This window comes from Aotus nancymaae, unplaced genomic scaffold (assembly GCF_030222135.1).
Source record: "Aotus nancymaae isolate 86718 unplaced genomic scaffold, 86718_ANA_hifiasm-v0.15.2.pri h1tg000029l, whole genome shotgun sequence".
Lineage (NCBI taxonomy): Eukaryota > Metazoa > Chordata > Mammalia > Primates > Aotidae > Aotus > Aotus nancymaae.
Genome location: NW_026988442.1, coordinates 36,260,101 through 36,286,675, shown reverse-complemented (window position 1 = coordinate 36,286,675; position 26,575 = coordinate 36,260,101). Strand labels below are relative to the sequence as shown.

Here is a 26,575-nt window from a genome sequence, read left to right as displayed (position 1 = left end):
CCAGCGTGCCCGGCTTTAAAGGAGACCGGGACTGAGGGGCAAGACCGGCTCAAGGGTCACCGCTTCCAGGAAGCCTTCTATTTCTGCGCCACCTCCGGACTCCCCTAACTTTTCCCACCGTGGTCCGCAGTCCCCTGTCCCGCTCCGGCCGCCTTCCTGGTGCGGACCGCGAGTGCCAAGAGGGCAGGGCCGGCTCGGATTCCTCCCGCCGCAACCCAGCGAAGTCCCGCCAGGCTCTGGGCACCCCGTGGGCAGTCGGTAAACATTTGTCAAGCGCTCTAGAGGGAATGAATGAACCCATTGGGCACAACTGGGGAGAGGGCGGGGCCGAGGGCAGGTGGGAGGCCGCCGGCGCGGGAGGGGCCCCTGGAAGCCCGTCCTCCTCCTCCTCCTCCTCCGCCCAGGCCCCAGCGCGTACCACTCTGGGGCTCCCGAGGCGGCCTCTCGTGCGATCCAGGGCGCCCAAGGCTTGGGAGAGTGTCCTGGGGACCCTGCTCTCCGCGCCAGAGGTTGGAAGAGGGTGGGTCGCTGCCGCCCGAGGGCGGGAGCGCGAGAGGAGCGGGAAGAAGGAGCGCTCGCCCGCCCGCCTCCTTGCTGCCTCCCCGGCGCTCACTCTCTGGACTCGAAGGTTTGCTGGCTGCTCCTCCCACCCGCGCCCGCCTCCTCACTCGCCTCCTCGCTCGCCGGGGCTGCTTTCCAAGCCCTGCGGTGCGCCCGGGCGAGTGCGGGACGAGGGGCCCGGGGTCAGCACCGAGCAGGGGGCGGGGGTCCCGGCAGAGCGCGGCCGGCCGGGGAGGGGCCATGTCTGGCGCGGGCGCAGCGGGGCACGTCTGCTGCAAGTGACCGAGCGGCGCGGACAGCCGCCTGCCCCCTCTGCCACCTGGGGCGGTGCGGGCCCAGAGCCCGGAGCCCGGAGCCCGGGTCGCGCGTAGAGCCGGCGCGATGCACGTGCGCTCGCTGCGCGCCGCGGCGCCGCACAGCTTCGTGGCGCTCTGGGCACCCCTGTTCCTGCTGCGCTCCGCCCTGGCCGACTTCAACTTGGACAACGAGGTGCACTCGAGCTTCATCCACCGGCGCCTCCGCAGCCAAGAGCGGCGGGAGATGCAGCGCGAGATCCTCTCCATCTTGGGCTTGCCCCACCGCCCGCGCCCGCACCTCCAGGGCAAGCACAACTCGGCGCCCATGTTCATGCTGGACCTGTACAACGCCATGGCGGTGGAGGAGGGCAGCGGGCCGGGCCAGGGCTTCTCCTACCCCTACAAGGCCGTCTTCAGCACCCAGGGCCCCCCTCTGGCCAGCCTGCAAGATAGCCACTTCCTCACCGACGCCGACATGGTCATGAGCTTCGTCAACCTCGGTGAGTAAGGCAGGCGCGGGTACGCGTCTCTGTTCGGGTCACTTTGGGACCGGGAGGGAGGGAGCCGCTTCTTCCATACAGCCCGCCCAGCTTTCTGCTCTTGGCTGAAATCGCAGTGCCGGCCCGAGGATCTCCCACCCACCGCCCTATGGCTCCCAAGTTGTGTGCGCCCCCAGGTCGGGCGCGCTGGGCTCTGCGGGCCTTTGGGGGTTACTGGGAAGGAGGGACCCTCTGAAACCCCCTCCATGTTACGCCGCTGGCCGCATCTCTGGGGCTCCAGGCGCCTGCCGGGCCGCGGCTCCTTTCAAAGAGCGGGGCTCGGTCATGTGAGCTGTCCCGGGCTGGCGCAGCCCGCGCTACCTGAATGTAAAGGGCCCTTCCCGGCGAGGCTGCCTTCCCGCCCTTCCTGGGCCCCTCTCAGCCCTGCCTGGCCCTGGCATCGCGGGCGTCGCACTCCCTTCCCCAGACAAGCCCTACCTGTCCCCTCGCGGTGCGCCCGCCTTAGCGTGCCGCGCGCTCCGAGCGCCTTGGGGCCCTTCTCCGGGCCGCCGGACGCCCTGTTCTCTCTCGGCTGGAGCTGGAGAAGAAACGCTGCCATTGCTAGTTTTCTTTCTTTTTTTGAGACAGAGTTTCGCTCTTGTTGCCCCAGCTGGAGTGCAGTGGTGCGATCTCGGCTCAGTGTAACCTCTGCCTCCCGGGTTCAAGCGATTCTCCTGCCTCAGCCTCCCGACAGGCATGGGCCAACACGTCCGGCTGATTTTGTATTTTTAGTGGAGACGGGGTTTCACCATATTGGTCAGGCTGGTCTCGAACCCCCGACCTCCCAAAGTGCTGGGATTACAGGCGTGAGCCACCGCCCCTAGTTTTCTATTTTAGATATTTAATAATAGGTCCCGGGCCGGCAGAATCCATTTTCAGCATTTATCATGTGTGGCGCTCAAACCACAGGTTTTGGAGATTGGGTGGCGCGGGATCTCTCAGCAGACGCCGCGGGGGCGGCTGGGGGTCCCGGTTTCCTAGTGAAGCTGCGACGACCCCGGGGACGCGAGGCTGGGGCTGTGGCGAGGGCCTGAGAGCTCCCCCTCCATCTGTGCGCGCACGTTCTCCAGACGTGCTCAAACTAACCCCCGGCAGCGCGCTGCGGGACTGATGATCAAATATTTGATTTCCGAGATAACACGCCCCGATAGCGCTGTTTCCTGAGCCGCTTTCATTCTACTTGTGTAACTTGCTGCGAAAACCCGAACCAAGTCAAGACAGCAAACTCACGCCCACGGGCTCTGCGTCAACATGGAAATAATGATACTGAAGCCCCACGCTGGGCACCTGGGGCGTGGACTGGGGGCTCGGGGAAGTGCTGATCGCCTTCAAGCTTCCCCCTCCTGATAAGGTCCCTGGAGTTCCCGGGAGGCCATTGTCTGTATTTAATAATGCCCAAATTCATCTGGTGACCCAAGCTTCAGCGAGGGAGGGGTGGGAGCTTTAGATGCCAAAACACCTTCAAGAAAGTTTAAATTCTACTAAGCAGCCAGTTAAGAGGGAAGCAGCCACATATGACCTGATTTAGAACAACCTCCAAGATGTATGAGGTGGAAAGCAGCAAGGTGCAGATGAGTGGGCTGCATGTGTGCTTGTATATCATCCTGTCCTCCTGGAGGAAGACACCAGGAATGGGGGATTTTACTGGAGCAATAGAGAGGCGGGGGCACAGCTGGGGCTTAGAGAGTGGGAGCTGGGCTCTGATTTTTCATTGTCTGCACTTCTGTCTTTGTGATTTTTTTAAACAATGTGTATTTATTACCTATACCAAAAACTTAAAGAAAATTCCAAATACCTACACATAAATAATAAATGCAGAGCTCTGTCGCCCTCCTGAAGCCTGGGATTAGCCAGGGCCCTTTCTCTGCTGGGGGATTTATGGCATCTTCTGTTCTGTTGGGTACCCCGGTACTCCCACTGAATATGCAGGTCCCAGCAGCTGCCTTCAGAGCTCGGCTGGGGTCATTAAAAAGGTATTTGTAATCTCTGGCTTCTGTATAAGGCCCTGCAAATGAGAGCAATCCCCCCGCCCCCCTGCCCCGCCCCATTGCTATGGGCCAGCAGTGTGCCTAGACCCAGGGGCTCCCTCTCCCCCAGAGAAAGCCCAGGTTGCTCGAAGTGTGCCTCTGGGAACTCTGGCATGGGCTATTGGCTCCCCCCATGGCGGCAGGAGCAAGCTGGGACTTGTTTGGGAAGGCCACAGCTGGGTGGTTTTCCTCCTCTGGCTGTACACACACCTTTCAATCCATTTCTTTCATCTTGAAAGGACAAAGACCGGCTTGTCTGAGCCTCTTAATCAGTCAGGCTGGCTTTGGGCTTTGTGGGACCCTGACTTTCTCAGGTCTAGCTTTCTGGAACATCACTCCAAATTAGATGGCAGAGTGGCTTTTAACAGAGCGTATTGACCTTGTTTTCTTTCTCTCTCTGTCCCTAAACTCGAGGTCATTAGTTAGGTGAAGACCTGGACTACAGTTTGGTGAGACACTTCCTGTAGATGCTTCTAATGTTGGCCTTTAATTTCTGTTAAGCAGCAGCACAGGAATAAATTGCCTGTCCCTTCTGTTCTGTTGTAGCTTGGAATTTCTCCATAGGAGGGACTTGGGGGTGGCAGTAGGGTTGGAGAGGGGTGGGGGAGGTGTAGGAGACTTGTCTGGACACTGAGTTTGCTGAGAAGGAACACTGCTATACTGTTTTTCCTTGGATTGCAGTCATGTTGATCTGTAGTATTTGAAGTTTTCTAAAGGCAAGTTTATTCTCACACTTTACATGAGAGTGAGAAAATGTCACTTGCACATATCAAGCTATTACTTATCATTATGGTGGGATGGGGGGGGCATGGGTGAGGATCTTGGCAGCCTTTGCTGCCCTTTCCCCCTGCACTGCATACCTCTGCTGTCTTGTAGGGAGGCGGGCCTATGAGCGCAGGGGACCCCTGCCTGAATTCTGAAGGCTTTTGCAGACCTGGTGCGTTTATGCTTCCTACTGTCTGCCGCCAAACTGGTTTTTGTTCCTATAAGTCGTTCTTGGAATTCAAGTTTTTTGCCAGGCTGAGCGGGATCTAAACTAGAGGGGAAGCTAGAGGGGAATTTACGACAAAACCAGGTGGTGGGAATGAGGACCAAAGACTTCACCGTGTGACAAAGCCCAGCCTGTGCCGTGAAGCCCTGTGCAACGTGAGCTGAGCGGCCGAGTGAGACTCCCATCTTCCCATCCTGGGCCCCTTAAGTTCAATGGCAACGTTTGTAAACTGGTTTGGATTAACAACCCCGATTCCTCTGTGTAGATTTAATTTTGGAATTCAAAACAGCGACCCTCTCTTAAATAATCCCCAGGCCATGGCGATTCTGCAGACTGAATCTAGCCTCAGCCCGTCGCCATTCTTTCTTTGGGAAGCTCTGTTAGAAATCTTCTAAAGTAGCCGACTGGCAGTAGGGAAGTGGAAGTCATCATGTGTATCTCTGGTCCAGGTAATGAAGGCATGAAATTTGTTGAATCTTTGATGCTAAATTGAAAAAAAGAGAAAGTTGGAAACCTATCGTTATTGGAGTCAGCATATAACAGTGGCTTTTGTTAATGTAGCTGAAGAGTAGGGAGAGGGCTGTGCAGTGGATTTTTGTTTTATGCCATCTGGCTGTCCTTTTTGTTGACAAGTGTTTGGCATTAAGACCTCTCCCATTGCCCCTCAAGAGCAGGCTCTACCACTGTAGAGTATTAGAAAAAGATTCTGTTACAGTTTTAAAATTTCCTTCAGGGAGTGCTTCGCAAAGGGGAGCGTGGACTGCAGGCATTTGCAGCTGTAACCTGGCTTGTGTTAAAATTTGGAAGGGGCTGTTCCACATTCCAGCACTTGGAGCCCCGGCCCTCACTGGTGAGCAGCCAGAGGTTAATATAGATGTCACACAGCTACCCCCTCCTTTCTTTCTTTCTGCAGAGCGCCTTCGCTATAGGAGTGCACCAACAGCTGTGTTTTTCGTAACCCTTTCAAAATCACTTCTTTTAAACCTCATTTTCCTGCTTATATAAATCAAAGATTTTCCTCCACTTTTCCCAAGCATGAATGTGACCCGGCTTTGAACTTGTTCGATCTTCTATGTGTTTTCCTTCTGGAATCAAGGCAGGGTAAGGCTGAGCCCTCGATGCCAGCTTGGGTGGCTGTTTTTGGGGTTTGTTCCGGGGTTGTCATTTGGTTGTGGAGCAGACCCCATGGAAGGGGTAAGAGACATGGCCCAGTTGCAAATCAGTTTCAGGGCAGGAAGGGGGATGATTCTCTAAATGCGCAGAGAAAAGAAACCACTTTTGAGATGCAGCCCTCTCAAGCTACAGTTTGGGGCTTTACCACAGCATAGTAGGCTATGAAGCCTTTGCGGAGAAAAACACAGCTGGTGCACGATCCCCTGACCACCGGAATGCCTGCGATGTGAGCGAATATCACATGTCCGCTGAACTCAGAGACAAGTGATGACTTCATTCCAGGGAGAGTCCCATCTAAGTTGATTGATCACTCCTATCACTTTAATATCTCCTCCCTATTCGGTAAGGTCATATTTGGCCCATTCCAAGAATCAGCGTGTCCTAAGTCTCGCCCGTCTCCACCCTTCCTCGCCTGCCCGTCCGTGTAACCGCCTGAATATTTTGAATGGGGAGCCCTTTGCACCAAGCTTCTGGCCACATTCATTCTTTCACGCTGACTCTTCAGTCCTAGCTGGGGGTCTGTCAGCACACTGGTTTCTTGGCACGCTGCTACAAGGCTTTGCCTTAATGCACTCTGGCGCTGTCACCGGGGTTAGGGCACAGGCAGGGATGTGTGGGACCTGTCATGATATTGTCAGAAGGATTGCGCGGATTAGCCTTTACAGCACAGTGGTGGGTGAGCACTGCAGCTGTGTACACTTATTATACAAGATTTAAGTCCCACTGGTAAAATCAATATATTGAATTGCACAACCCTCTGCTTTTAATTAGTTTAAATCAAATGCGCCGGTGCCATTTTGCCTCCTCTCGCCTTCATGGGGTGAGGAAATACCAATATTTACATAGAAACTGTTAATTTGTGGTGAAAATGATAACACATTTGGCTTTACACACTCAAATTGCTCCAACTCGATGGAATCCAGATCAACGTGGAGTGGAGCTGAGGAGGTGACGTCACCAGGAGTGGGGAGGAGACACCCGTGATGTCTGCTGCTTGAACCCTGGATTCCAGGTGCAGGTGGGCATGTGCATAGAGGCAGCGCCTGGGGATGCTGGTCCTTCAAGAACTGAGCTGATTCTTTCTACTGCAGGTCAGAAATAGTGAGATTTACCCACATCATCTAAAATCCTTTCTCGGAAGCATTCTTACCAAATTGTGAAGTGGGAACTTGCTCTCGGGTCATTTTGAGCCTGTTCTCCCAGCATGCAAGGGTCCTTTGTACTGGGCAGCTCAAGGCACGGTGCTTTATTTATTCCAGAGCTTCACATGCTTTTCTTTCCAATCCCTGAAACAGTTTATAGAGGAAGGGGGGTTTGTTCACTGCAAATGATCCCGTGTACGACCACGGCTATTATGCAAGCCATTTGGTATTAGCTGTGTGTTCAAGCTGGGAGTGAATTCCGGATTTTGCAGCAAATGGCATCTGACAAATAATATTTGACAAAAAATGTGAGTTGTTATTTCATAATATGGAACAGATAGTTCATTTAAGCTTCCCGGCAAAAAACTGTTCAAACGCAAACTGAAATGGCAATGCTAGGGAATACCAGGGCCGCTGCTGCGTATCTTTTCCTCTCCAAAGTAGAGCGTTTATGATTTGGGGGGATATTCAAGCGCATGAAGTTTGACAGTTACTTATGGGAAACTCGGGGTGGCATGTGCTATACCGCCCTTTCAACATTTGTGTCGGAAGGCGTTGTGGGGAGCCGCGCAAAGCCTTTGCTGATCCGCGTGGAGTGGATTGAATTAATGACAACTCGGAGAGCACCAGCTTTAGGGTAATTGCTTTATTGTTTTGGAGCCAGGGTGCTTATAATCCGGTTCCTGTGCAAACATGTTGAACGTGTGTTAATGCATTTCCAAACCAGAGCCTCTCACACAACCCTGCTTTTCATTAATTGATGTCGGTAGCATGGTACAGTATTTCAAAGGGCTGGCCAAGTATAAACTGTGTTTCCAATTTCCTTCCTTTCCTGTGTTTGGAATGCCAATGTTAATTTGTTCCCAGGCAGGAGCAGGGGCTGCCAACCGCGGCTTTCTATAAAGGGCTTCACAGTGAAGGCTTCCAGCCCTCGCTGATGCTTGGGGTTGCCTGGCCAAGTCTCCTGACACTTTGCAGCTAATTCTGGGTGATATATGGAGTGGGGGGTTGGGGGCTTCACTGCCGTGTAACGGAAGTTCTCAGTGACAGCAGTGGGTGTGACTTGGCAAGGGAGATTGGAACGGCATCCACAGTGATTTTCTTTAGACCCAGCCTAAACCCATGTGTCTGTTTCCACTGTGACTGCATATTAGCTGTGTGACCTTGGGCGAGTTACCTCACATCTCTGCATTTGTGTCCTCATTTTATAAAGGCTACAATAGAATCTCTTCCTCAACAGATTCTAAAGAAATAGAAAGCACATCACCCATGTGCAGAGGCCGTCACCTAGTAGGTATAGTAGGTGTACAATAAATGGTAACGCTTGTTGTTATTGTGTTGGCCAGATGAAGATATACGTTGGTATATTAGTACAAATATCAGTTTTTAAGGACTTAATCTTACAATACTGAGATTAAACCACCCATGTTATTTTAAATGTCAAGAAAATGGTTCCCAAAGTTATGAATATGCGTGTGCCTTCCTCTTTCAGAGATCACTGAAATTTGAACGAATGCACCAAACTTATTTGAGGATGAATAGTCTAATTCTGAATCTTTCTCCCAATTATAGCATCTATGGTTATTTAATGATTTTACTACTTGGGAAACTGAAACACAGTGAAAGGGTTTGCTGGAACTCTCTGTAGTGCCTTTGCAACTTTGAATCAAAAATTGATTTTAAGGCCAGACGCAGTGGCTCACGCCTGTGATCCTAGCATTTTGGGAGGCCGAGGCAGGTGGATTGCCTGAGCTCAGGAGTTTGTGACAGCCCAGGCAGCATGGTAAAATCCCGTCTCTAGTAAAATACAAAAAAAAAAAAAAAATTAATCAGACGTAGTGGCATGCATCTGTAGTCCCAGCTACTCGGGAGGCTGAGACAGGAGAATTGCTTGAACCTAGCTTGCAGAGGTTGCAGTGAGCTGAGATTGCGCCACTGCACTCCAGCCTGGGTGACATAGCGAGACTCCATTTAAAAAAAAATCGATTTCAAAATAAAATGTTTAATTGAAAAAATCGCATTACTGAAGTATTTCTTCCCACTCCTTTCTGGAAGATGGTCAGAGTACAAATTGTCTTTCCCTTCAAGGGAATGACAAGCCCAAAGCATTCATTAACAGAACTGCACAACTTCCCCACTTTTTATTAGAGCAGGTGCAAGGCGGCCCGTGGTTCCCGCAGCTGGGGTGAGGCTGCAACAACAAAGCCCTGTGTGGACTCAGTGTGTTTAGAAGTCTCTGGAGACCAGAGGACGAAAGAGAATGTCTCCAGGGCCAGATACCGAGGGGGGCCTTTCTCACTCAAGACCTTCCATAGTCTTGAGTGAGAAATTCCCTTCAGCTCTTTCTACACGGTTTGAAAACTCCGACTTACTGAGTATTAGGTTTCCCTGCATCTCTGGGGTCACGTGTTCTATCACATCTTTATCTCCCCGGAGTAGCTTTCAAGTTTCAATCTTTTGTTGCCTGGCTTAATTAAATTTGGCCATGAATAAAAACTTGCACTGTTTCCAAAATCGAGGCCTTGCGTGTTTCTAAGCATTGGGTTTAGGCCTGCCCTGTCTTGTGCTTCCAGCCTCTCTTCTGCTGCATGAACAAAAAGAAAAAAAGAAAGAAAAAAAAAGCTAAGCTTTTAGCATGACAGTTGGCATATAATGGTCCAAGCGCTCGTCCACCTGGCAACTTCACGCACACGCAAAGGCAGGCGAGTTTTTCTGTGGCTTGTGTTTTGGCCTTCGATAAAGGGCACTGCTTCTGATGTTTTTTTTTTTTTTCAGACAGGCTAATTCTCCTGCCCACGCATGGCCTTGCAGAATTCTCGTGGTGTAGAAGGTGCTCAGATATTGGTTGTTTCTGTGCACGAATGGCTTGAAGACATTCTAAGCAGTCTCTTCTAAATGCTTTTGATCTCAAATTCCCACTACTAAATTTTCAGGTACATACCCTAAATTCCTTAGTAATGAGTTAGTATTACGTATTAGTAATGAGTTGTATAACCACTACAGGATAGTTAGGATAGCTTGTGCTTCATAAAATATAGACAAAAATAGAAATTTAAGTAGGAGACGCTAAAGCTAAAAGCAATACAAAATTTTGGTGTTTGTTAATGCAAACTTTAACCAATGAATCATTTTAATTTTAATTAAAATCAAAATGGAGGAGATGGTGTTGAGACCACTAAAACATAATTTTAATTACCAATATACATTTAATTATGCTCTCACTAAAATTGGCAGTGCAATGGACTGTTCATTGATGTTTTCAAAATCATGATTTAACAGGTTGAGATCACTGATCTAAAGGTCTGGTCCCAAATTTTGATGGCCCTTCATCTGGTCAGTATACATGAAGTTACTGCGTGTGAAGAAACTCAATCTTGGTGGGTTAGAAATCCCAGAAGTTTGTTTTCCATTTGTATCAAGTTATAGCTCTATCGTGGGTTCAGGGTGGGGGCGTGGGGTTCGGCACATTGGTGGCAGTGGGATCCCTGGGGGAGGCTTAGGTCCTCAGAATGTCATGAATAAGGTGCCAGAAGGAAAGACGTGAACCATGCACTGGCTTTTAACATTTCTAGCTGGAAGTGCCTTTCTAACTTCAGAAATTTCTATTTTTGTCTATGTTTAATGAAGTGCAAACTATCCTAATTATCCTGTAGTAGTTATATAACTTATTTCTATGTAGGGTATATACCCCCAGATTTACTCTTCTACCTGAAAGAGCTTCTGCTCACATTTCATTGGTCAAAGTGAGCCACGTGGGCAAGCCTGACCCAAGGTGGGCAGGAGGCGATGATGCCACCGCTTGCCCAGAAAGGCAAAGCGCCAGACAGTGGCTGGGAAATGGCACACGTGATACCACACTATCATGGCTGAAGCATCTCTCACAAGACTCAAAGACAGAAATGCGAGGAGTAAGTTGTGCAGTGCGTTGCTGAAACCAGATCTTCATTTTTCAGTCCCATTTGTCAATTATGCAGATATGTTTGCTGAAGCTCAGCTAGTGCACTCCCAGGATTGCCAGTTGGAATTTGCTTAACCATTATAATTGTAATCTATCTTTCCCTGCCTCCCAATCGGTTCTTCTTGCATTCTCCCCAGGGCTTGCACTCCATTTTGGAGACTGATGTTCTGGAAGCTTCCATCTCACTGAAGTGCTCAATTGGTTCAACAAGAATAACATCTCTTTCTGTTCCCACTTGTAAAACGATGTCCCTGTTTATGACTTGTGTTTCAGCAAAGGCAAGCCTCAGCTTTACTCCAGTTTACTACCCAGAGAATTAAGGAGCGTTACTGTGCTCCTGGCTAATGAGGTGACTGCTGGTGTTTCCCTGGAAGGTGCAGGTTATCACTTCGCCATGAAATTTTGTCCACGGTGGAAGAGCTGCTTGCTTTATCTCCTGGGCCTTAGACACTCGCTCCCTGCCTCCCTCCTTTCCTTCCTTCTTCCCTCCCTCCCTCCCTTCCTTCCTTCCTTTCTCTTTCTTTTGACAGCATCTTACTCTGTCCCCTAGGCTGGAGTGCGGTGGCATGATTTCTGCTTGCTGCAACCTCCGCCTCCCGGGTTCATGCGATTCTTGTGCCTCAGCCTCCTGAGTAGCTGGGAATACAGGCTCCCACCACCATGCCTGGCTAATTTTTGTATTTTTAACAGAGACAGGGTTTCACCCTGTTTGCCAGGCTCGTCTCGAACTCCTGACCTCAAGTGATCCATCTGCCTGGCCCCTTAGAGACATTTCTTAGTGCAGCCAGGATCTTGCATGGCTGAATCTAGAAATTAAATTCAGAGACCCCTTCATCATCTAAATGCATCACTGAAAGGGATCGTAGTGATCTAAAGCAAAGGGCTGAGATCTTTCTGTAGCAGCAATGGATTCTGAGCAGCCGTCTTCATGGGGCCTTCGTGCAGTTCCCTCAGCATTCTGCAGCGTAAGCAGCGTCATTTCCATCTTAGGGAGGAGGATGCTGAAGGGGCCCAAACATGCACAACTAGGATGATGGGGCCAATGTGTGTGTCCAGCTCTTGCTGGGTGCAGAGCTGCCCCTCCTGGACCTGTGAGGTATTCGAATAGGAAGCAGGGAGCATGGAAGAGATGGTGTTGAGACCCTTAAAACAGAAGCCAAGCCCATGGCCTTGACTCTGATCCTGTGTTCTGATGAGTGAGATAGAGATAAGCAGGCACACACCTTTCCCTTCTACGATCCGCCCTGCATGTGATACCCACCTTCTCCTCGGTCTTTACGGTTTAAAAATAACGTCAGGGCAAAGGACCCTGCGTGCCTGTGGGCAGGGGTCCTTACATGTACTCCATACCCCCTCCATGGGGAAATTCCAGAGCCAGCCAGAGATTGTTATTTTAATAGCAATTCCTCAAGATGCTGTATAGAAAAGACCATAGAAACAGCCTTTTCTATATGTCCCGGAATACCTTTGTGTATAGTCTGTAATATTGTAAAGTTCCACAAATCAAAATATGCATGAACAGGGGCTTGGGGACATAAGCCGGGGTAGATCTGGGAGGGAATATGTAATAGAGTAGGTCCAGCGCATGGACTTCTTTTTGTTACTGTGTCAATGTAGACTGGAAACAATGTCAGAAGGAGAAGGCACATAGCAGAGGATGTTTAGGAGGTAACCATTTGTTAATTACACACATAGGCACCCCCACAACTCTCCACACAAGGGCACCAACTCATACTATGAATTTATTGTTTGTGGGTTCATACACATCACGGTAATACCATGGACACATGGGTAGGAAGGACCCCGTACCTTCAGGGTGACAGCTGCCTCTGGGGAGGAGGGAAAGGATAATTTTAGGGAGAGTTTCAAATAAGTATCACCTATTTCTGTCAAATTTTCTTTCTTTGAATAAGAGGAAACCACGAGACTCCAGGCGTGGTGGCTCATGCCTATAATCCCAGCACTTCGGGTGGCCGCGGGTGGATCACCTCAGGAGCTCGAGACCAGCCTGGCCAACATGGCGAAACCCCGTCTCTACTAAAAATACAAAAATGTGTCGGGGGTGGTGGTGGGTGCCTGTAATCCCAGCTACTCAGAAGGCTGAAGCAGGAGAATTGCTTGAACCCAGGAGGTGGAGGTTGTAATGAGCCGAAGTCACACCACTGTACTCCAGCCTGGGCAACAGAACAACTCTGTCTCAAAAACGAAAAGGAGTGCAATGTGACATCCTGGCTTGGGTCTTAGACCAGAACAAGGATATCCATGGAAACACTGGTACAATCTGAAACAAATCTGGAGTCAAGTTGACGGTAACACAGCGATGTGAATGTCTCGGTTTTGTCAAATGTCCTGTGGTTGTGGAAGACGTTCACCCTCGGAAGACTGGGCGAAGCGTACTCAGGAACTCTCTGTACTAGCCTTGCGATGTTCTTATGAAGTTCTTCTAAAGAGGTATTTTTGTTGTTGTTGTTGTTTTGAAAAGGAAGCAACCATGATGCTACCCTCGTCGTTTCTCTGTTAGGGGTACATGGATGTCCACGAGCTCAGCCGCCGGCTGCTCTTTGTGGTGCTCCTGCCATTCCCAAGGCTGGGGCAGGAGCGCCAGGTCCACAGCCTGTTCAGTACAGCACCCCAAAGGCCAGTCACGAATCCATCTACAGACCCATTAACACAACGGGGACTCAGCGAGTAAAAGAAAAACCCACAGGACAGTGTCCTGAGAACCTGAAAAGTCTCTTCCTCGTTCACAAGGTGCCCGATATAAAGCAGCTGTTTGTTTATGGTCAAGAAAGAGGGGTAGGGTGGGAGGAGATCTAGAAGATCTCACCATTTTCTTCTTTGTCCTGAATTTTGTGAAATGCCTCCTACTCCATTCCCCAATCGTCCCCCTTCTCAAGTTTCTGTTTTTGACTGACTTGACCTAACATTTGTTGAGAGAGAAGCCCTTAAAAATGGCAGCAGGGCCTTGGAACCTTCCAGGCTAGTAAATGTTTATGGGATGGAGGCACTGGTTGGTCATTTCCTTTAGGAGGAAACAATAAATGAAGCTACTTGCCTTATGCCTACTCAGACCCTGAGCTCCTAATTATCTTAATATACTGGCAGGAAGGGGGGATGGAAGGGGGTGGGGAATCCAGAAATCTCTGCGCCTCTGCAGCTTGGAAGGGCGCTTTTTAGTATGTTTAGTGCACAGTTCCTCAGCCTGGGCACTACCTGTGTTTAGCCAGATAGTTCTGTGCTGGGAGCTGCCCTGTGTGTTACAGGATGTTCAGCAGCATTCCCAGCCCTTCCCCCAGCATCTGACAACCAACTGTATCTCCAGACATTGCTAGCTGTGCCCTGGGGGGCAAAGTTGCCCCCAGTTGAGAACCACTGGTGTAGGGTGACTTGGTTCAACCTTGGGAATTTATCTGGGAGCCTCAGCCTCAAACCCATTGGCACACAGTGGTGAGTGGGAAAAACAGCATTTCTAGATGGACAGGTTATTTTCTGGCTGAAAGGAGCACAGATTACAATCAAAAGTCGAGCCTTCTCCTGGGAATGCAGCTCTACCTGGCTTTGAAACACCCTGGAGACTGACATGGATGTCAGGTCTCCAAAGAGCAAGCATTATCTCCTGGAACCAAAATACTTTACTGTACCTTTTGCTCGATGGTGTTAAAAGTTTATTCAACATACGTGAGGACTGGCCTGTCTTTGATTTTTTTCTTCTGAGGGTCCTCAGGAGGAATAGGGCAGATCTTTCTCTCACCTTGTTCCCCTCTTGGCAGGTAATTTACTCAGGGGTGGGAGAGGGAGGGTGAGCACAGAAGCTACATTTTCCCGTGTCTTCCTGTAGCTTAAATGCTGCTTGGAGCAGGGAGAGCTGCTTTCTTCAGACCCCAGCCCACGGGCCATCTCCAGGCCACTGCCTGTTTTTGTACAGCCTGAGGGCTAAGAATGGCTGGTATATTTTTTAAAACGGTGATAAATACTCAAGAAGAATCCTATTTCATGACACTAAAATGACATGAAATTCAAATTTCAAGGTCTGTAAATAAAGTTTTATTGAAACACATCCATCCACTTATGCATCCTCTCTGACTGCTCTCCTGCCGCTGTGACAGGGTTGAGCAGTTTCCATGGACACGATGGTGGCCGAAGCCTACAATACTTTCTATCTGGCTCTTCATGGAGTTTGTTGATCCCTACCTTTCACAGGCTATGTCCCCTACCTGGGAAAGTGCAAAAAGTAAAAGAAACCTGAGTTTTGTTTTGTTTTGCTTTGTTTTTCTGGGACAGAGTCTCGCTCTGTCACCTAGGCTGGAGTGCAGTGGCACAACCTCAGTTCACTGCAACCTCCGGGTTCAAGCGATTCTCCTGCCTCAGCCTCCTGAGTAGCTGGGATTACAGGCATGTGTCATCACGCCCAGCTGATTTTTATATTTTTAGTAGAGACAGGGTTTCAACATGTTGGCCATGCTGGACTCAAAGTCGACCTCAAGCGATCTGCCTGCCTTGGCCTCCCAAAGTGCTTTTATCTTTCTGCAGGCAGTGACTCAGCCACCCTCCCTGCCCTCCTCCATGCTTACCAGGGCTTCTCTAGTCCTCAGAAGCTGTGGGCTAAACGATGTCCCCTCGGAAGACCCCTCTCCTCTTTAACATCAGACGTGTACCCTGAGTCCCCACAAGGGCGACGTCGAACACAGTGCAGCTTTTCCTGCATTTGCTTGGTCCCAGCACCCCCTTCTCCTGTGTTCTGTTTTTGAAAAAAATTCTAAAATGTCTCAGATGGTAGTTAAGAGTTTGGGTCTGCATCAGATTACCAGACCGCAGAGTCTCCACCACTCTGCCCCCACCTCCCTGACTCAGGCAGGTTGTTAAACCCTGGGTCCCCTGTTTTCTACTCTGGGGTTAATATGGGTGCCTGTCTCCTGGGTTTCTGCGAAGACCCCATGCGTGGAGATGGGAGGAGGGCTGACCTCAGGCCGCCTGCAGCTGGTGCCCGGGAATGCCGGCGGGAGGCGACGATGCTGTCATTGGCTACACCATAGACTATCGGGAACCCACCGTGCATGGGACCTGTCGGTGCCCTCAGCTCAGCTGCTCTCTTACCCACCGTGGTGGGCTGCGCTGCTGGATTGTGCGGGGACCCAGAGCAGGCTGTGGGCATGGCGGCCCCAGCCGTGTCTCCACAGGACTTGGATCGGGGCTGCTGGCCTCTTTGCGATGATACCCCAGCTGAAATGGCAAGCTTGTTGGTGTCGACTGGGCACAGGCAAAACAGGAAGCTGGCTGAATTACCACGAATCCTGTTATACAGAAAACTGCCTCCTGCTGATTAAGATCTGTGTTTATTGGTGCAGAGTTTTAAGGAGACACCCAGATCTACCTACCCCTTCCAGCTGGGGGCACAGGCGACCTGTGGGGTCTAGACACTTGACTGTGGGCTGGCCTACTCAAAGAAAAAGCACGTAAATGAAGCTTTCACAGTCAAGTTGTATATTTGTCTTTTATTTCTCTGAATACCATTCATGTCAGGCTTAGTGGGGTGGCATTTCTGGGTTTCCCCCACTTTTTGATATGGACAAATGAAGTTCTCCTTTTTTTATTTTTTATTTTTGAGTCAGGGTCTTGTTCTGTCACTCAGACTGGTGTGCAGTGGTGCAATCTTGGCTCACTGCAGCCTCCACCACCTGGGCTCAGGTGACCCTCCCACCTGAGCCTCCTGAGTAGCTGGGACTATGGGTGTGCATCACTATGGCTAATTTTTTTTTGTATATATATATATATATATAAACACATACACACATATGTATATATATAAGTACTATACATGTGTGTGTGTGTGTGTATATTATATATATATATATATGTATATAGTAGAAATTGGGTTTCTATATACCTATATATATAGGTATATAGTAGAAATTGGGTTTCACCATGTTGCCCGGGCTGGTCTTGAACTCCTGGGCTCAAGTAATCCTCCTGTCTCGGCCTCCCAAAGTGCTGGGATTATAGGTGTGAGCTACTGGCCCATTTCTTCATTTGAAGTGAGGACCTGCCCATGCCAGCTGTTCATTAAATGGCATGATTTCCACATTGATTTTTATGTATTTGAAATGGGATCAGGGATGACAAATCACTCACCTAGCTTTGCAGATGGCAGATCTGTCTGTCTTTGGGTCCAGGTCACTGGTGTGTGTCCTCAGGCAAGTTACTGAAAGGGTCAGAGTGCTCTGGGCCTCAATTTCCCTCTATGATGGGTGGCTCAAGGCTCAGGACACTGGGATTAAATGAGATTGTGGCAGGAAGGGGCTCAGTCCTCTCCTGCAGGGAACTCTCAGTCAACAGGGCTGCTCCAGGCTGCCTTGGGGGCCCAGTCTCTCTGCAGAGCCTCTTCCTGTCTTATCTGTAAACATGACAGTAGACCGATGTCACTGGGGAACATGACCATGGACTGATGATGTTTTAGTTCTGCAGCTGCAATTCCCTGGAGATGCCTGGAAGTTTGTCACCAAATCCAGCCCTCATATCCAAGACTATAGTACCTTCACATTTCAAACATTATATGTGTGTTATTTACTCAGCTCCCATTATAGATTTGGAAAAGAATCCTGGGCATTTGAAAAAGCGTGATGCAGTCAGCACTGTGTCGGGGGTAGGCTAAAAACAGCAGGCAGGAGAGACATTGGGCAGAGTGGGAATTACCCTTGAATTCCCTTGGGAAGCTGCTTCGTTATGCATGTGTCCGCGTGGCTGAGTCCTTCTCCCAGTTTCTCTTCCAGTGTTGCAGCAGCTCGAGGCGTCTTCCGCTGCACATGGGATGAAATAATCGGCTTCAGTGTTGGCCCCATACTATACCAAAATACTTATCTTCAAACACCGGAAGAAAAGTGTTTTGGTACGGGATATTCAGGGATCCTCCGGGTGTTCTACTTACACAAGGACTGATAACACCCTCTAGGACAGCAGATACTATGAGAGACACGTGTCCTAATGCCCACTACCTGCTTCTGTGGAGAGGAATGGTGTTTCATTTAGAACTCGTTCAGCTGCAGTTCACAGAACACCTGCCTGTGGTGGCTTCAGCACAAACACATGTCATCATCTCCCCTAACAGCAAGTCTTCAGGGAGGCGAGTTCAAGTTTGGGGTGGCAGCTCAGTGATACCATCCAAGCATCCACGATCTTCCCACCTCCTCCCACCACCATCCTCAGATTCCTCATGCCTGTTACCTCATGCTTACAAAATGGCTGCTGCCACCCCAGCCAGTTCATCCTCATGCAATCTCACATTCAAGGCAGGAGGATGGGGAAGGGTGCAAAGAGCTCTCCTTGCCTGCCTATCTCTTGGTTTCCTAGAAGGTTATGGAAGACTTCTCCTTAAGTCTCTTGGGCCAAACTGTGTCTAAGTCCCAGCCTTGCTTGGAGGGAGGGTGTGAGGGTGTGCAGCTGGCGTCTAGCCGGCACGGTGGGAGGCAGGGGCGGGAGGAGTGGGCTGAAGTGGTTGTTGGGTGACCACATTCAAATGATGGAAAAGGTTTCTCCCTCCCTCTTTGTTGTTGTTTCCGTGTTGTATACAGTTAGATTTACAAAAGGTATTTGTACATGTGATGTGGCTCCACTGTATACACAGATAAATAGAGGCCCTAAGCAGCTTCCAAAGTCTCCAGATGACCGTGTTCCACTGCGAATACATACAGAAGGTCGGTGGCCCACTGACATTCATTTAACCAGACCCTCTGTAGCCCACGGAGGGATTTTAGGTTTTCTTTAAACTCAAAACTACCTACAAGTAGGTACATTAGCTCTAACTTTGAAGATTCTATAGAACTCTATCCAACAGCCAATTGTTTGCTGAAAACAAACTTTGTTCTCTTAAGGTAACCCTCCTGATCTCCTGAGATAGTGGCAAAATTTCTTGGAAATGACCCGAGGAGGTCAGGAATTATTGTCCCCTGGGAGGAAGCCAAGGCTGGGGTGGAGCTTGGTTTGAGTTCTGCTTGTGGGACAGGCGGCTCCTGTTTGCCCTGAGTGGAGGATGAACAGATCAAGAGACTCAAAGCATTTTAAGAATCCTGTGTCAGTGTTTGTTAGCCAAGGGTGCAGAGCTGCTTGAAAGAAACGCCTGCCTGCCCTGGTGAAATGGTGGAACCTCGTGCTTACACTGAGGGCCTGATCAAACGTTTTCTAGTGAAGGGTTCTGGGCATGTATATTCCTTCTGCTTGTTCCCATGGGAGACTGATGTGATGGGGTCTGGGTGCATCTTTAAGCCCATTGGTTGGAAGAGATGATTAGGGGAGAAGCTGAGAGGTGGTTCTGAAAAATATTTTGCTTTCTATACGTGGCCACGCAGCAAACAGAACTCTCTGTCCTCTTCCCCCTTTTCTTGCCTTGAATGTGGTTTTGTGAAGACATGATGCTTGGAGCCACAGCAGCTATCTTGTGACCATGAGACAAGAGGGCTAAGAATTAAGTCAACATGCAGACAATGACAGACCAAAAAAGACAGAAGAAATTGGGATTCTTAGTCATATGGTTGAACTACTGCATTCAACTAAAATTCTTGGAGAGAGGCTCTTGAGCAGCTTGAGTCACATGTTCACTCACTCATCAGTTGGGTCTAGAAGGTGGACCAGGCTACATCAACAGAGTTGCCGGGGTCAGCCTCTGGCCCTTTGTGCCTGGGCTGGGGTGTGGCATGTGGCTGCTATCTGATTACAGCTATGTTAGCCATTTTAATAATCTTCCTGGTGGCAAACATTTGTCAAAGGCTTACTGTGTGCCAACCACCCTTTGTCTTCTTTCGTTTTATTTTTGTTTGAGATGGAGTCTCGCTTTGTCACCCAGGCTGGAGTTTAGTGGCGCGATCTCAGCTCACTGTAACCTCCGCCTCCTGGGTTCAAGTGATTCTCCTGCCTCAGCCTCCTGAGTAGCTGGGACTACAGGCACCCACCACCACGCCTGGCTAACTTTTGTACTTTTAGTAGAGATGGTGTTTCACCACGTTGGCCAGGCTGGTCTCGAACTCCCAACCTCAGGTGATCCTCCCGCCTCAGCCTCCCAAAGTGCTGGGATTACAAGCATGAGCCACCATGCCTGGCCTGTCCTCTTTACTTAATATTAACTTACTTGATTTTCATGACAGCCATTTCAGGCAGGGGCTATTATTATCACCCCTATTTTACAGAGCAGATAAATGAGCAGAGAGTGGTAGTTGGCCCAAGAACACATACCCAGTGGAGCGTCACTGGATTTGGAGATCCGGTTCCTGAGCCTTCCCTCTTACACTTGATCCTGAACTTCTTGGGCCTGAAAGGTAGGTCTGGAGCAGGCCAGTCAACAGCATTGCTAATTGGAGAGTCTCCAATGAGGGCAGGAGGAAGCCACATCAGGGTTTTGCAGTTACGTGTGTTACACCTACTGCCTGGTATCTTTGCTTATCAAAGTGGCTGAAAACCAGGATGTCTTTAAATTGATTAAGATATTGCTATCTTTCCCCAAAGAGCTGCTGTTGAATTGACTGTACCTCTTAGTATGGTGACAAGTGTCTGTTGAGTAGAACTGGCAATGGGTAACGCCAGCAACACTTATTATTAATAAAACCGCTTATTAAGCTGTAACATGTGCAGAACAGCACAGAAATCAAGAGCGCTGGTGAAGGTTTGCCAAGCAATCACACAGGGTAACCAGTGTGTAGATCACGAAACAGAACAGACCAGAACCGCCTTGTGCTTGTACCCAGGGGTAACGATTGTCCTGTTTTCTAACGGCATACATTCATCTTGCCTGCTTCTAAACTTTATATCCATTTAAGTGACAAGAATGCTTTTAAATCACTAATCGCAGGAGCAATAATTTGGAGAGAAGACCCCAAGTGGAATTTTTTGAGTCTGTTTGCAACCCTTTCAGTTGCATTCATATAGGACACAAAACGTAATTTAAAAACAAGTCTCTGGGCCCCGTGGGGTGGCTTATGCCTGTCATTCCAGCACTTTGGGAGGCTGAGGCGGGAGGATCTCTTGAGCTCCAGAGTCCCAGGCTTCAGTGAACTGTAATTGCATCAGTGCACTCCAGTTGGGGTGGCAGTGAAACCCTATCTCTATAAAAAACAAAAATTTAAAAAACACATTTTTTTGGTTTGATCTCATATTCTCCTGCTTCCTACACCAGAAATAGATTCACGGGACAACCATGCCATTTTAAGGGTGTTTTGATAGTTTAGCTTAGGAATTTAAGTTCGAGTTCTTACAATGTGAACTTGAAATAAGTGAGGCTTACCGAAATTTCCAGTTTCCACCAAACCTCCCTGCTCAGACCCTGGGGCGGCTTTTCTACGTCTCTGCACCACCCTGTTTTCAGAAATGAAGCTGATTACTCTGGTCCAGGGACAGAGTGTGGGTTTAAAGAAGACTCTTATTTTGAAAGGGAGACAGGGGCTGGGCATGAAGGAAAGGCGGAGCCTTCTTTTCCTTCACTGCACCTGCACCTCCTGGGCCTAATGAGTTTAGGCTGATGGAACCCAGGCCTCAGGAAGGATTATAAATTCTCATTTGATTTGATTTGCTTCTAAAATACTTGAAACCAGCTGTGTCTGCCCAGCTGACCCAAGCGTCTCTGGGGGAAGGTCTGAGCAGGCCCCTCCTGTCCTGGGGAAGGGAGGGAGGACCGCAGCTTCACTTCCCCCACCTGGCTGCTCCTGGGGCCTGCTCTGGCCTCGCTGGGAGCACAGGTCTCTGCCACCTTTCCTGGTGGCCAGCCTCCGTGTCCTCAAACTCTCCCCACAGCCCCGTAACTGGGGGCGTCTGTCTGTCCCTATTTTGTGGAAGGAAGAGCTGATCCTTCCAGAGGTGGGTTAACTGGTCCTGGGTCACTGCTGATGATTGGCAGAGCCTGCATGTGAAGCAGACCTCCAGGCTCCACAGCCCACACTCAACCCCAGTTCTCCGGCGTCCTGAGCTGGGTGAGGCTAAGGCGCAGATGTCTTCCTCCTGATTTTCTCATGGAGAGAGTTTCAAAACCCCCTTCACGAAGTCTCCGGAGAAGCTGCTGAGTGCCTGGCAAGTGTGGGAGGTGTTCTGTGAACAGTGCTACGCAACAGAACAATCATAGCGAGTATCTTCCAAGACCATTACGTGTGCCAGGTGCTCCACGGACACGCTCCTTTCCAGTGGTTCTCCAGGTGGGGTTTCTAGACCTGCATCATCACCGTCACCTGGACACATGTTAGACATTCATGCTCTCGGGCGCACCCCACACCACCCGCCTTAGACACGCCAGGAGTGGGGCCCAGTGGCCTGTGCCTTAATAAGCTCGCGTGTGCCTCTGGGCATCCCGAAGGTAAAGCATCTCTGGTCTACTTTCCTCCTGGGCTTTCATCGGCAGCCCGGTGGGGTCAGTGCTGTTATATCACTAGCACCACCTGCATTTTACAGATGAGGAGTGATGCACCCCAGCAAGTGGCAGAGCCCAGACTCGCCCTCCTGCCCAGCTCTGCTCTTGAAACCTCCTGAGTCCTGCTCCTTTGCTCAGTTCTTACTCTCCTGGAGTTAAAATCTAGAAGAGAGGACAGTGGAGAAACAGGTCAGCAGGCCTCTCACCAAAATCATCCCAGTAGTTGGGCTATGGGAGGGAAATGAAAGGGGCTGAGAGGGAAGGAGGCGCAGGGAGAGTGTCAGTGGGGGTGAGACCAACTCAGTCGTCGGGAGGGGCTGTGGTGCCCAGGCAGGCGTTGAGCAAAGTCCCTGCGGTCTTGAACTTGGCACGTCTGACAATTACCAGCAGGATGCCTTTCGCCAGGCTCTTGGTGGGGACATTTGCTCCCTAGGTGACCTCGTGAGCAGTTCCTCGTGAGTGGGGATCCTTGCACCTGTTGAACAGCCCCCAGCCCAGGCCCCAAACCCACAAGTCAGGAGTGAATTTCCTGCTGCTTCTGCAGAATTTCTCACACTGAGAATGTCATTTCATTTTTTTTAAATTAATATCATTTTTTAGGCAGAGTTTGCTGTGTCACCCAGGCTACGGTACAGTGGTACAATCTCAGCTTACTGCAACCTGGGCCCCAGGGTTCAAGAGATTCTTGTGCCTCAGCCTCCCAAGTAGCTGGGACAACAGTAGTGTGCCACCATGCACGGCTGATTTTTGTATATTTAGTAGAGACAGTGTTTCACCGTGTTGGGCAGGCCGGTCTTCAACTTCTGGCCTCAAGTGATCCATCTGCCTCGGCCTCCCAAAGTCCTAGGATTACAGGTGTAAGCCACTAATCCCAAGGTTTTAAAGAAAAAACTTCTACACCTCTGAGAACAAACCCTTGGTGCTACAAAGCAGTGTGGTCAGCAGCACCTCTGCAGCGGTGGAGAGGCCTGTGACCCAGGCAGTCCACTAGGAAGGCTGTGAGCCACATGCAGCTGTTTAGATTTATGATTTTATTTTATTTTTTTAGATGGAATGTTTGCTCTGTTGCCCAGGTTGGAGTGCAGTGGCACCATCTCGGCTCACTGCAACCTCCGCCTCCTGGGTTCAAGCAATTCTTGTGCCTCAGCCTCTCGAGTAGCTGGGATTACAGGTGCACACCACCACACCCGGCCGATTTTTGTATTTTGAATAGTGACAGTGTTTCACCATGTTGACCAGGCTGGTCGCAAACTCCTGACCTCAGGTGATCTGCCAGCCTCGGCCTCCCAAAGTGCTAAGATTACAGGGGTGAGCCACCGCTCCTGGCACCTATTTAGATTTAAATTAATTTCAGTGAAATACAATTAAACGTTCAGATCTGAGTCATGGGAGCCACATTTCCAGCACTCAGTAGCCCCACATGTCTCAGTGTCGTACCAGACAGCACAGATAGAGCCTCCAAGCTGCCTCGAGGTGTTAGGGTGAACCACACAGAGGTCAGACGGGAAGAGCATCAGCAGCTTTCCATGGAACAGTCCAATAGGTGAGAAAAGGGACTTCAGAGAAATTCAGTTCTTTCCTTTGTTATGGGGGGAAACTGAGGCCCAGTGAGCCTGGGGTTATAGCAGCCAGCTGACAGCACAGAGGAGGCCAGAGCCCAGGTTTCTTGACCCTCTTGAGCTCTGCCTGTCTATCCATTCAGGCCAAGGACTCTCAACTCAGCAGCAGTCCCATTTGGGGTTGAATGGGGCTGTTCTGTGCATTGCAAGACATTTAGCAGGGTCCCTGGTCTCTACCCACAACATGCCAGGAGCAGCAGCTCCTAAGTTACGACAACCAAAAATGACTCCAGACATCGGCCAAGGTGCCTCCATGGGAGCGAGGGGAGGACAAAGCCAGCTCTGGCTGAGATCTACTGGTTTCGCTGAAGATAGAAACTACGTTTCATTGTTTTCCCTCAATTTCATGAGCTGAGGATGGTGTTGGAACCCAGGGATCCGTGGGGACTGTGTTCCTCCCCCTGGGAGGTGGGAAGCCGTGGGCCACGGGGGCTGCCTGGGTCCATAGTAGAAAGATGGATGTGCTGGCAGCCCATTTTTCTTTTCAGCTTTCCGGGCGTCTGGGTCTTTTTAGGCGAAGAACTGGCCTCAGCGCTAGAGATAATTAAACCCATCTTTTCCCCTCTCCCCACCCCGTCCCCTAAACCCTTTGGTTCATTCAATTCACAATGATAACATTGTTCAAGCAACACTGCACACATGTTGACATTGAAGTGTTTAATCTTGTGGTACAATCATTCCCTCTGGCCCCTACCCCAACATCTGTGCAGGCTGCAGGCTCAGGGCTCATGAGGAGAGGATGGCCCGGGAGATGCCTGGCCTGCCCGTGGTCTCGCCTCCATGCCTCATGTCTCTGGACGCAGCCCCCCAGCAACTAACAAGGAGGCAGTGTCTCCAAAGACCCTCTTGGAGAGCTGGGCAGGTCGGACTCCAGGTGGTACTGCTGGCAGCTGAAGCATTTGGTGGAAAGTTCGAGAGTTGAAGTAGCTCAGGAACCGGGGAAGGAGTGGGGAGACAATGCCGCCTGTGTGCCCTCTGCCAGGCAGGGCCCTGCCCCCCAGTCTGGGGGCCTGGGGAGGGCTGACGAGGAGATGGGGGAATGCTACAAAACCTTCAGGCTGTCAGCCTCCCTCCCTCAAGGGGGACTGGCATTAGGCAGGAGCAAAATTTACAAGCCTGGGAGGGAGCTGAGTCAGATCAGAACCTTCGTGTTGGGTTTAGCTTGGAGATTTACGTGGCAAGTACATGGAGGTGCCAAGAGCGTGGCTCAGCTCGGAGCTGTCCTTAGCAAATCGTCGTCACAGCTAGGAGGTTGCTGGGAGCTCCAGGGTGAGGCAGAGCGGTGGCATGGCCGAGTGGGGAAGAGTATGGGCCTTTGAGGATTCAGATCAGCTGTGTGACCCTGGGCAAGGGTCTGAGCTTCAGTGTCCTCCTCTGGAAAGTGGTCACGATGTGTGCCCCTGCCTCTGACTGGGGTTTTCGTAAGGATTCAGTGAGATGAGGACATGTGAAATGGCGGCCAGGCCGGTGGGCGGGCTTCTCTGCTGGCTGCCCACCTCACAGCCATCAGGATGGTCACTGATACGGTTTGGCTGTGTCCCCACTGAATCTCAACTTGAATTGTGTCTCCCAGAATTCCCACGTGTTGTGGGAGGGACCCAGGGGGAGATAATTGAATCACAGGGCCGGGTCTCTCCCGTGCTATTCTCGTGAGAGTGAATAAGTCTCATGAGATCTGATAGTTTTATCAGGGGTTTCTGCTTTTGCTTCTTCCTCATTTTCTCTTGCCACTGCCATATAAGAAGTGCCTTTTATCTCCTGTCATGATTCTGAGGCCTCCCCAGCCATGTGGAACTGTAAGTCCAATTAAACCTCTTTTTTTCCCAGTCTCGGGTATGTCTTTGCCAGCAGCATAAAAACGGACTAATATAGTCACCATCAAACAAAAAAAACAAAACAGAACAGAAAATCCCAAGTGGTGGTGGCGATGTGAGGAAACCGGAACCCTCGTGGACTGCTGGTGGGAACATGAAATGGTGTAGCCACCATGGCAAACAGTATGGTGGATCTTCAACAATATTGAAAATAGAGCTACAATATGACCCAGCAATTTCACCTCTGGGCATATCCCCAAAAGATGTGAAAGCAGGGTCTCCAAGAGATAATATTTGCACAGTCATAGCAGCGTTATTCACAATTGAAAAAGCCTGGAAGCCACCACATACCACTTAGGGATGAATAAATGAAACAGGGCCCATCCATGCACATCCATGCAGTGGAATATTACTCAGTCTTAAAAAGGAAGGACATTCTGACAGGCTGCAGCACGGATGACCCTTGACGACATTTTGCTAAGTGAATAAGCCAGTCACAAAAGGACAAATACTGTGTGATTTCATTTATAGGTGTTGCCTAAAGCAGTCAGATTCATAGGGGCAGAAAGTAGAATGGTGGGTGCCAGGGGCTGGAGGAGGAGAAGGAAAGGGGCATTAGTGTTTAATGGGGACAGAGTGTTGGTTTTGCAAGATGAAAAGAGTCCTGGAGACTGGAGGCACAGGAATGGCATCCCACGTGTTTAAAACGACTAACCTGTACACATAAAAGGGGTCAGGATGGTAAATTGTATGTTCTGTGTGTTTTACCACAATTAAAAATAAAAGTTTTTTAAAATGGTGGCTGTTAGCTGGTTTAGGGTTTCCATAGGTTTTCAGAGCTGCAATCTAAGAGAGCTTCTATGAACTGCTCTGCTACAGTACAGCTGAGGGTTCTCACGCCCATGCTGGGGTGACCAGGAAGTGCTTGTTGAATGAGGACAGTGGAGGTGTTATCTGGGCAGCGTGTATCATTGTCCCCTTCTGGGTGATGTTCTGTATCCCTGGGCACAGGGCATTCTCCTCCCTTCTCCCGAGAGCTCTGTGTGTCAGTGTGGCCTCCCCAGGCACAGCCGTGTTC

The 26,575-nt window shown here is 50.1% G+C and overlaps 1 protein-coding gene across 1 annotated transcript in view; it reads left to right on the top strand.

Moving 5' to 3' along the window:
* Window positions 1–419: 419 nt before the first annotated feature.
* BMP7 (bone morphogenetic protein 7) overlaps window positions 420–26,575 on the top strand; it is a 94,550-nt gene continuing 68,394 nt past the window's right edge. Inside the window, exon 1 of the mRNA XM_012467506.2 lies at window positions 420–1,357. Within this exon, the coding sequence (XP_012322929.1) occupies window positions 943–1,357 (415 nt within the window). The 5' untranslated portion in view covers window positions 420–942. The remainder of the gene's footprint in view (window positions 1,358–26,575) is intronic.